At 33.8% G+C, this 12,317-nt stretch overlaps 1 protein-coding gene across 2 annotated transcripts in view; it reads left to right on the top strand.

Moving 5' to 3' along the window:
• The first annotated feature begins 2,169 nt into the window (after positions 1–2,169).
• Positions 2,170–12,317, top strand: part of LOC143232531 (bestrophin-2a-like) — a 37,230-nt gene continuing 27,082 nt past the window's right edge. The window contains exons 1-2 of one of the 2 annotated variants that reach the window (XM_076468105.1): positions 2,170–2,728; positions 5,768–6,006. In XM_076468105.1, the coding sequence (XP_076324220.1) occupies positions 5,828–6,006 (179 nt within the window). In that variant the 5' untranslated portion in view covers positions 2,170–2,728; positions 5,768–5,827. The remainder of the gene's footprint in view (positions 2,729–5,767; positions 6,007–12,317) is intronic. The other variant, XM_076468106.1, reaches the window with a different exon arrangement.

Raw genomic sequence — 12,317 nt, 5'->3', positions numbered from 1 at the left:
TTCTCGTCTTACACAGCTAAACTAGATGGCTAGCGCAGATAGCTTTGTGCGAAATTCAAAAAACAAAGAAAAGAAATAAACGAACAGTGACCGGTTCACAATAGAAACACTTGACGTGAGGTTTTTAACAAAACACAATATTTAAAAGTTCAATTTAATTTACAAATAATACTTACATATCTTCAAAATTTTATATATATGAATATTTAGTAAAAAGTACAAGAAAAATCCCTTAAGTCTCCATTTGGTTTCAAGATACGAATCATTTTACACAATGTAATAAATTGGATAACACATTTCACCACAAAAGGTTAATTTTTTTGTGTATGTAATTCTGTGGTAGAAAGAAATCCTCCACAAATTATATTTTGTGTCATTCCAATGATTTAAATATCGAACTGTATTCGTTGAGGGCCTGGCATGGCCAAGCGCGTAAGGCGTGCGACTCGTAATCCGAGAGTCGCGGGTTCGAGCCCGCGTCGCGCCAAACATGCTCGCCCTCCCAGCCGTGGGGGCGTATAATGTGACGGTCAATCCCACTATTCGTTGGTAAAAGAGTAGCCCAAGAGTTGGCGGTGGGTGGTGATGACTAGCTGCCTTCCCTCTAGTCTTACACTGCTAAATTAGGGACGGCTAACACATATAGCCCTCGAGTAGCTTTGTGCGAAATTCCAAAACAAAAAAAAAACGTATTCGTTGAGATATTATGAACAATAGCGAATAAATAAACACACTTCAACACCATCCTTGTACTTCCAACAGTCCCCCGCTAGTACAGCGGTATGTCTCCGGATTTACAACGCTAAAATCAGGGGTTCGATTCCCCTCGTGGGAAAGCCCTTTGTGGCTTTGCTATATGAAAAAAACACACAAACTTCCAACAAGACGTTTTCATTCATTTTCTGTGACAGATTTGAAGTTACGGAATTTGTTCGGCCTATTAGAGTAAAGGTCACCAACCTATTTAAATTCCATAGTTCTAAAGCGTTATTAGTGCAAAGGCTTTTAATTTGATTGCCGTGTAGTTTTTACTGTGTGCTGTTGGTTAGAATGTGTTATTTAATTTTTACTTGTGTTATATCGTGTTGCATCATGTGAGTAATTTAAGACTACTAAACAATAATAAAAATCTACCTGAAAAAAATTCTTCCTGTTCTTAATACAGTTAAGTAACCATAAGGTCAACTGGCCTAAATAAAGAAACACCTTTTTTATATATATTCAGTTAAAACTTAAATAGTATCATTTCTTATTATTACTGCGATGTTCTGAGAAACCAGCTCGATCAGATATTTTCTGTACAAGCAGAAACTCATTTTATAAAATTCGTAATGACGAGAAACCCACTTGAAGTAAAAATGTATTCTCAAGACGATTGATATGAGTATTCAAACTTTTATTAAAATAAAGTACAGAAAAACGTTTCGACCTTCTTAGGTTATCCATGGTTATGTTTGAAGTTCACTGCACACCACTCTGTATCATAACAAACATATTTTGTTAACACTTATATTATAAGTGCATTGTATACAATAGATAAAATCTGAAATAACAAACGTGTAACAAAAAGAATTACTGTGTATTCTGATTGGAAGTTGTTATGTTGTTGTTAAAGAAACTAAACAGTTAACTGCTATTTCATCCGGTGGGCTGAGCGGATATAAGCCCCAACCCCGCTAATACAGCGGTATGTCTCCGGATTTACAACGCTAAAATCAGGGGTTCGATTCCCCTCGGTGGGCTGAGCAGATAGCCCTATGTGGCTTTGCTATAAGAAAAACACAAACACGGCTATTTCATCATGCTCAAGTCAATGTTTTATTCTCTGACTTATTATTAACCTATAGTTTACTCTTCTTATTTCTTTAAATTTAAAACTGGAGATAATGAAGAAATTCTAAAATGTATTTTTACAGGAATGGAACCACAAGATCTGATAGTGTTGTTTTTCATATTGTGTTTTACAGTATGTTTTCTATGTATTTCTGTTTATAACACAAACACTGACCATGTAGTACCATGAGTTCAAAGTCTGAGTGAAGAATATTATCACGGTTGTAAGGGCAACAGTACAAAAGATATAGTCACTTGACACACTGTTTATTTGATGTTAAAATTTCTTTTCATTGTCTCAAGTATAAGCAATTAAACTCTTCGCACTAGATGACGCCACAAGTTATTCAATCGTTCGTGATTATTAACGAAAATTATAATAAGAAACTTGGTTGAAAGAGAAAAATGGAACGAACTCCAGATTCAAATGTTTATCTAGATAAACGCTAGCAAATAATTAATAGTTATTGATACTTCCTAAACATAATCGTGTCCGGGTGTCATCAGGTCACTACGTTTTATGAATCCATGACGTCATTCCTGGGATCATTTCCAGACGCTGTAGATAAGTGAAAGTTACGTATGGGTGAAAAAGATGTTGATTAATTTAGAAATCCACAAAGTTTATTTTATTTCAGTATCTCTCTTAAATAATGTGGATTACTCCTAACTGGCAAAATCGAGCCTAAATACCACCATTAAATTCGTAAAAAAGAACTACTTGTTTGTGTGTGTTGTAGAGGAATTTGAACAATCACGTGTTGTTACAAAGCGTAAGACGAATAGTCCAGTTGGCTACAGCAGAGAGAGCATGTAATTCGTTAGGGATAAATCATGTTTGTTGTAAAAAGGCAAATACCAGCAATGCTGTTCGTGTTTGCTTTTACAAGTGTACGTAAGTAAAATTAATCGGTTTCTTTGGCATTCACTTTATAACTTTGTCAGTTAATTCAGAATCTAGTAAGTCCCAGGAATAAGTGCATGAGTTTTAAATAATAAAAGCAAAACATTTTAAAGCTTAAAGTAAAATTGTTATTCATAATTTATATCAAAAATCAGCAAATTAAAAAAAGGTTTATGTTTGTGTGTTGTTAAATTTACAAAAATTCCGGACTATTTTACTTATCTATCTTTTATATAGTGTACTATATCTTTTTGTAGAAAAATAGGCTCTTTTATAAGTAACAACACCAGAAGATATTTCGTTTTCAGATATGCTGTTAGTGTTATTTTACGTTTTATCCATTTCTCATTAGTTGTAAAATATAAATGCTATAATTTTCATGCATACTGGAATGTTATACACAATTTCAGAGTTTGTAAACAGTTTACCCACCAACTAATCACTGATAAGCATGAGTAACTCCGAATTTAAATTGCTCGGCGGTAAGCTTTTAGGCTTATAATGCTAAATTTTACGGTTCGGTTCTTGCGGTTAAGACAGGGTAAAAAAAAACAAACTTAGTGTTTTTCTTTGTCCTTGAACAATAGACATAAGTTTTTATCCTGTCTGGATTGCAAAATATCAAAATTGTATCTCATAAGGTTGTAGCTAATATGCGATTTTAAGTGCCTTGGCACAACAAAGGATGGTTTATGTATTTTGAAAATTATTTTTATATTCTTAAAAATTCATCTTCTTCCTACTATACGAAATCTTAAAATTACATTTAAGTAGGATCTATGATATCAGCAGAATTAATAAACTTTTTCAAAAATCAACTGAGCGATAGAAAAAGAAATTGGAATTACACCTCGCCGTACTATTTGCGGCATATAGTTATACCAAACAAAATACACAGCCACGCTGAGTTAAACGTCATACATTTTACAGTAATCAAACCTGTTTTTAAGATGGAGTATTCTTTTCTAAACATTAACAATTTTGATTTATTTGAAAACATGTTTTAATGATATCCTCGGCGAAAATATAAATAATTATAAATCAAACTGATTCTAAAGGAACTTATAGGTTAATAGAGAGAATCAAAACGACGTTTTAATAGTTTTCAAACTACAATTATTATTAATACCCACCCTCTGCATGAGTGTGAACGGTAATACTCGAAATGATTAAGGAGTGGCTTAACTCTGTTCTTGATTTTGGAGATGAAGAGCCGAGTTCGAATCTCTGCGACACCAAAATATATTCCCCGTATTTTTAAGCTGTAGTGCATTATAAAAGCGACAGACAATTCCTTAGTGTGAATGATAAACGGTAGATCGCTAACCGGCTGCCTTCCCTGTGGTAAGTAGTTAAAATTACGGACGGTAGTTTTACAATAGATACAAAATGAGAATACAGATTCACCTGATTTTCATTTAATTTGGGCCAACTTTGCCCCCCCCTCAAAGGATCAAGTGATTAACTTTTATTAAATGTAGTTCAAGGTCATTCTGAAGGTCAACTGTTTTCGTTTTGATGATAGTAAGTTGCCATTGTCAAAAATTGTTAGTGCATGAGAACAAATTGGAACAAACAAGCTTATTAAAAATTGTTGTAAAAAGGGGAATAGGGATCGTCAAAACAAGTTCAGAAATTCGTTAAATCAAAATGTATAATTATATTTTCAAGCCTATAAGTAGGAGCTTAAAAGATAAAGTAGTCCGTAAATAGTATCTACATTATTTTCTCAAGCTACAAATCCCTATTGCACATGGAAAACATGTCCCTGTTCCAGTGCTTATGATATAAAAAAAATCATTTTATGATGGACAGTTTACAAATGTATAAAACTAACATGATCAACAAGTAAAAAAACTTCGTGAGGCTATATTCTTCAATGAAAGTTTTGGAGTGGATATAAATATTTTCGTTTGCAAAAATATGTTGTTATAATAATTTCTGGTGATAAAAACAGTATGTGTGATATGAATTAGAATTTCATAACACAAATAGAAGTAATGCGTATTAAAAACACTTCATATAGTTACAAAAGTGTCACATTAATAATGAAAAAAAAAGTATATAAAGTATGGATAAATATTAAAATATGACGTAAGCATATGCCTCCTTCCTTGACCTTACTTAGTAAGTACTTGTAACTCAAATTAGACCTTTGAAACTTGTTGCAGGCGATGTTGAACGTCAGAAATAAAATATGTTACGGTGTTGAGGTAGAATGACAGCAAACCTTCTCTTCTGCATCTATGCGGGTTCGCATCCCCGTCAAATAAAACATGCTCGCCCTTTCAGCCCTGGGGCGTGATAATGTAACGTTCAATCCCACTAATCGTTGGTAAAAGAGTAGCCCAAGAGTTGGCGGTGGGTGGTGATGACTAGCTGCCTTCCCTCTAGTCTTACACTGCTAAATTAGGGACGGCTAGCACAGATAGCCCTCGAGTAGCTTGGTGCGAAATTCAAAACAAAACAAAACAATCTGCATCTATGAATCAGTGAAGGATAATTTTACTGTTATATGGTCAAACTTCGTAGTCTGGTGTCGTAATGTGTAAAAGAGTTGTTCAACATACAATAAGGTTTGTTAATTACTTGTCAAAAAATCAGTGATAATGAATGAAATTAGTTTTTAAAATGTTTGAAACGTGCCTTTATTGGCCTTTCTTTACTCACACCTACAGGTACACAAGTAGAAGCGTGAATAGAACTACTTACTCGAACTGTTTATTGTTACATATTAAACTACTGTAAGAATTCACCTATAATCAGAATTTCAACTTGTATAAACAGATTTTTTTTTTGTATGTAGAGTACTGTAAGAAGTGTTGTCCTGGTAACCCTATTTTTAGCAGATTTCCTGTAAACTTAAAAATTACACCATGTCAACACCGGTTGCTAAGATAATAAAAATATCTAGAAAGAAGAAAGATAAATATCGGTGAGCTTCAAAACTGTAGAATTTAATAACCTCGAACATACTAGCACGGTTAAAAAAATAAACTTATTAAATGCGGATTTAACTTACATACTTAGGTGAATATCTAAACAAGAAACATGTAACATCAGTGGTGCGAAGAAGAAGTTGACATCAGGATGACGATCACTTACTCTCTGGAAGTCTCCAACGCTCGATTCTGTGGCTTCACCAATTTGTTGTTAAGGTGGAAAGGGAGTATCTACAAATTTCTATGGAGAGAAGTAATAATTTTCTTAATATGTTATTATGCCCTTAATGCACTGTATCGATACATTTTGAGAGGAACAGAAAAAAGGTATATAGTGTTAATTTTTCTTATTTTTTGTTATTGTAAGTGATTTTATTTTCAATTAGGCTTGCTCGTTTAATAAAGTTTTCTAGCAAAAACAGAATTAAATTAGGTAACAAGGATTGTTAAACCTAATGCTGTTGCACGCTGTGATTCTGTTGTATTCAGTAAAGCAATAAAAATAAAGGTAATTGTAGACCAAGTGAAAGATTGATTCGCAAATGCGTTCTCATAAAAATACTATGTGATTTAATTAAAAGATGTGCTCGATGATTGGAAAGCTGTATGTGTATGTTATATAAATACCATCAGAAGCTTGACGTGAAAATGAAAGATGTGAAACGTGTTCTTCTAATTTGCTTAAATGTGGCGTTAAATATTCGTTCTCACAGCACTGGACTTTATATGTAATATAAATTGTCTTTTTTTGAAAGTGGGGTGGGGTAGGGAGGCAAAATAGAGTTAAGTCCATTTAACGCAGCTGTTAATAGTAGCGTATGTACACTAATTGAAAAGGGGGGTAAGTGCTCCTTCTACCATATGTGTTAGGCACTTAAGGTAATGTGCACATTAAGTTAGAGCTACAAACAAACAGCTATGAGTGACGTGAAAGAAAAACGACATAAACAACTGTAAATACCCTTAATTATAATGGGCCATAAAACTACCCTGAGGTAAGGTGCATGATAGAATAGGCTGAGGTAAGGTGCGTGTTATTCATTCGTTGTGATATAAGTATAAAACTATAACATTTTATCTAACAAAGAAGAATTAAAAGTTACCAATAATTCAGTCTATTTTCACACAAAATGAAAGAAAAAGGATTTTTAAATCGTTTAATTTTTTTAATATAATTAATTTAAAATGGTGAAAACATCATATTAACCTTAGACGTTATACAGAAAAGGCTTAATTTAAATAGAAGAAAACTGTTTTGTTGATTTTTTTATTATAGATGATGCGTTTGTTTTAATGTTTTAATATCAAATATAAATTATTTTTGTAGCATTTTCTGGTGAAATGGGGAACAAAATAACTAGTTTTATATTAGCTGTATATGTATTTGATGTTTTTAGTGATACAAAACTAATACCTGATATAGTGAATTAATATTTAGTCACATTATCTCTTTTGGAAACTAATAATTCGTTTACATGGACAACAAAAAAATCTCGAGGAGTTGTACCCTGCTGGGACAGCGGGTATTCTTCGGATTTACAACGCTAAAATTAGGGGTTCGATTCCCATCGGTGGACGCAGCAGATAGCCCAATATGGCTTTGCTATAGGAAAACACACATAGTTACAGTAACTTTGGAGATCCATAGAATCTGTTTTAAATTATCTACCTTCAAATTACTGCGATACATATTAGCTCGTCTCTATGTTTTGGACTGAATTCATTTCATTATCTGTGATAATCTCTTATTGCAAATGAAAGCATTGCATTAGCATAAATATTGGCATTTTACTGAAAAGCGACTTGTTTCTTACATTGAACTTGCCATTCTTTAATTTTTCATGTGAATAATGCTATAGCGTTGTGCCAAATTTAATTATTGTTCGGTATCGAACAATGGATGAAATTTTCGATGATGTTACAGATTACTTTTCACCAAAGTTAAATTGAAAATGTAATCTGTGACATAGAGAACCAATATATATAGTGACAACTACTGTCCGTATAATATATTAAACCTCTACGTCACAGTTAATATTTTAAATTTTACCTTTTGTGAAAAGAAAAATATGTAGTATCAGAGGAATAGAATAACATATTGTGGAATATTATAAGACGTTTTATTATGTACTACATTAAAAGATTTGCCACCAAAATGAATATGAGCGTAGTTATTGACAGAAAGCTGGCAACTTCGAGGTCATTCCTTTGAATCGGTGGAACAAGCTCTAAAGCGGTACAGTTTGCATCGAGGTATTTATGTAACAAAAAGATGGAATACATTCAACAAATAACCTGGTTCAGCGTCGTTAGAAATGGTAGAGCACTTTGTGGGAATCATATCCGACATTTAGATTTTTTTTTTTTTAATCTACAAGATCTATTGTCTTATGAGGAATCCAGAGTTGTACGCCGATAACATTCAAAGAAGTTACGATCTGTTTTTTGTCAGTCAGGTTTGTTGATTTTTTTACCCTAATTCAAACAGTGGTCATGGCACGGTTATAGTATATTATCAATGGACTCAAAGCTAACGTGCAGAAGTCGAGATATTACAACTTTGCAATGTGGATGCAATTATGATAGCACAGAAGTTGCTCAAAACGTTACCCGTAAAAGAGTTGAAAGAAGCTTTGAAAGAGGAAGTGTTGTCAGCATCCAAAGAGAAAACATATGCGATCAGGAATGGTAGACTTACAGATGCATCCGACGACTTGCCTTTAAATGAGAAATTAAAGACGATTCCGCATAATTTGGATCTTGACGATACGAAAGAGAAAAATGATTGAAGACCAGATAAGAAACGGAGGTTACTAAGACTACTAGGCGAAGTGTAAGAGTATTACCAGAGTAAAAGAACAGAAAAATACTAAAATAATGGCGAAATAGCATAACCGTGTTATGCATCTGGTCCGCATAGCTAGGATAAACACATCTTGACGACTACTCGGATAAAAAAAACACCACTACGAAATGATTCTTGGATTATGCCGCATACAGCTGTATACTCTTCAACACTGTTAAGTATTGAATGTTAAACCTAATATTGATGCACGCTGTGATTCTAAACAATCTATTATCTTGTAATAGATTGGAAAATAAAAGAAAAGTAATAAATCTTGACGACTACTCTGATAAAAGAAAACATCGCTACACAATGATCCATGGATTATGCCATACACAACTATGTACTCTACTCTTAGCTAAGAGTATTCAACACTGTAAGTATTGAATGTTAAACCTAATACTGTTGTACATTGTGATATTGAACAATCTACTATCTTATAATAGATTGGAAAACAAAATAAAAGTAAGAAATCTTGACGACTACTCGGATCAAAGAAAACACTGCAAAATGATTCCTGGATTATGCCATATACAGTTATGTACCCTACTATTAGGATTTTGGATTTGATGGGATACCCCACTAGCTACCAAAAATGGTCATATTTTTTGCCGTTCGGTCAGAGAATGCTTGTTAAAATTATAATGCATATTACATCTTTTGTCAAGTAATTCAAGATGATTATAACGAACATATAAATAATTATATGGAACAAGTTCGGAGTGATGAATCGCATCTAAAATACTCCTTATTTTTATTTCTAACTTTCATAATTGCACCATCCAAACATTCATACCCCAATATTTCAATGCCCCCAATTATTGTCAACACACTGGTCCATTTTAGATGGTGGATATAAAGCTAAGAGCCGGGTGGGCCTGAGCTGCTGGAAATATTTTATTCCTCAAATACATTTTGCTTAATTTTGAGTATTAAAACGTTTAACTGTGAAACTTCTGATTAAATTGTAAGACACGAATCAAGATTTGGAGGGCCTGATAAAGCGCGCAAGCCACTTGTTGCTTAAATTCCATAGTTAAATTTGGACCAAATTTCCTTTTGTCACCAAACTCTAGAAGAACTAGGCCTGAAGTTTAAATCATTTATCATAGTAAATTAGATGTTCTAAATGCTTGTTTTTCTTCCTCACTTTTTTTTTTTTTTGCATACGAGTCTTTTCTTGTGACATAATATATTCTCAGTAAAAGCAAAAGTTTTCAAACAAGTTAAATTAGCTTCTTATTAAGTTTTTAGACGTTTACGTTTCAAAGTGCATCTCTTCCCCATTGGCTGAGTGGTAAGTCTGAAGGCTTGAAATGCTAAGAAACCGGATTTCGATACTCTTAGTAGGCACAGCACAGATAACCCATAATGTAGCTTTGCCCCAACGTCAAAGGAAGTTTTAAAGTATGCTACACAATTAAAAAAATAAGCAAACATTTTTCCTTTTGTTGTTTATTCTTTAGCCAATATACAGATGTGCATTCTGAAATGACCAAATCAGTGAAGCGTGGTCTTGTTTATCTGTGTGCTAATATTTAGTTCTACTGAACTGATTTTATTGCAGGACTTAACTCTAATTCACGAACGTATTTTTTTAGAGCCCCAGGCATCGAACAAACATTATAACATTTTAATATAAATACTTTAGAGTTAAATGGTATTACGTATCTCAAGACGGCTGGTATTGGTATTATAATTTTTATTAAAATAAAATAGAGAACAACGTTTCGGCCTTCTTAGGTCATCATCTGAAAATGACTTTGGAAGGTCGAAACGTTGTTCTCTACATTATTTTAATAAACGTTTTAATACCCATACCAGCCGTCTTGAGATTCATTTTTACTTCAAGTGGGTTTCTCGTCATCACGAAGTGGTATTAAGATTTAGGTTCTGCTTAAGAGCACCAAACATGCTCGCCCTTTCATCCGTGGGGGCATTATAATGTGACAGTCAATCCCACTATTCGTTGGTAAAAGAGTAGCCCAAGAGTTGGCGGTGGGTGGTGATGACTAGCTGCCTTCCCTTTAGTCTTACACTGCTAAATTATGGACGGCTAGCGCAGATAGCCCTCGAGTAGCTTTACGCGAAATTAAAAACAAACAAACAAACTGCTTAAGAGTTGAAGTACCTTGGATGTACTTTATAAAAATAGCCGTAATAAAAAGTATATGTAATGAACATAAAGCCAAAAGCAGATTTGGTCGACGATAGAAATTTTTGGAAAAAAAATTAAGACTAGATTCAAAGAAAGCGTTTTTTTTAAATTTCCGGTGTTTAACATGTAGAGCATTTTCAAAGAAATGTATGAACCCATGTGAAGAAACTTAAAGTTTAAACATGTAAGAATAGGTTTTAAAAGAAAACATTCACAAACAATATGATGTACTTGTGTTGAAAATTAAGAGCATGCGTTTCACAAACCCCCCGCTAGTACAGCGGTAAATCGACGGACTTGCAACGCTAAAATCAGGGGTTCGATTCCTCTCGGTGGGCTCAGCACATAGTCCGATGTGGCTTTGCTATAAGAAAAAACACACGCGTTTCACGAAAAGAAAAAAATGAATAAAATGAACAAAATACTTTGAAGTTGGTAATTAGAAAAGTATTTTTGCAACTTTATGCTATTTTTCAACGTTGTTGTGCACGCATATTTTTAATTTTTTAAATATTTTGAGTAAAGCCATTTGTGTAATAAAAACTTTAATACCAAGATGAATCACTGTTCAAAGACTGAACATTAACTGATATATGAGGATGAAATTTACAAAATAACAATACAAAAGAAAAACAGAATGAAGACAGTATTCGCTACTGCCAAACCATTAAACTTGTTTCAAATAGCTTGAAGTAAAACACTCACAGAAAGAACTTCGGAATACGTTTGTTTCACCATATAATCTTAAGTACGCCGTTAAAGACGTGTGATTCTAGCAAAACTTTAAGACTTGTTCGTTACGGTATTTCCTGTGAAATTTCATGTAGAAATTATTGATTTCTCTTCGGCATGAAACGATTTGTACTGTCGTAAGAGTATGTTTTAAAATTTCTCATGAATCCTTCTAAAAAAAAAAAAAGAAAAGAAAAGTGAAAGATTTGTTTGTTTGTTTTGGAATTTCGCACAAAGCTACTCGAGGGCTATCTGTGCTAGCCGTCCCTAATTTAGCAGTGTAAGACTAGAGGGAAGGCAGCTAGTCATCACCACCCACCGCCAACTCTTGGGCTACTCTTTTACCAACGAAAAGTGGGATTGACCGTCACATTATAACGCCCCCACGGCTGGGAGGGCGAGCATGTTTTGGCGCGACTCGGGCGCGAACCCGTGACCCTCAGATTGCGAAGTGCACGCCTTAACGCGCTAGGCCATGCCAGGCCAAATGTGAAAGAAGCATTGATCTGTGCATTACTAATAAAATTATCAATGCTCTTATACAATTGCAGTTTAAAAGATTTCCATCAGGATTTCTATTAAGAACACATAAGCTTTCCATAACTCCATTAATTAACCACGTCAGGCCAATTTCTATCCAGCCGACTGAATTAATTTTTTAGGCTGGTAGAATGGCTCCTAGTGTGCTCGTGTGTTTTTGTTTTTTTTAAGTACATGCTTTTAACTCGTAGTTCCGTAATGTTACGACCGCTTTGAGATCTGATTACTGTTTGGGGCTCAGAAGGTCAAACTCTTTCGATTGATGTATTTAATCCTGCCTAAACGAATTTCAATTTGAGGGTAGGATAATAGAGATCCTGATGAGTAATAAAATCGAATTAGGTATACGCACGCATCACGCTT

Source organism: Tachypleus tridentatus, chromosome 11 (genome assembly GCF_004210375.1).
Source record: "Tachypleus tridentatus isolate NWPU-2018 chromosome 11, ASM421037v1, whole genome shotgun sequence".
Taxonomy (NCBI): domain Eukaryota; kingdom Metazoa; phylum Arthropoda; class Merostomata; order Xiphosura; family Limulidae; genus Tachypleus; species Tachypleus tridentatus.
Note: the sequence above shows the minus strand (reverse complement) of the source record. Positions and strands in the feature narration are given on the sequence as shown.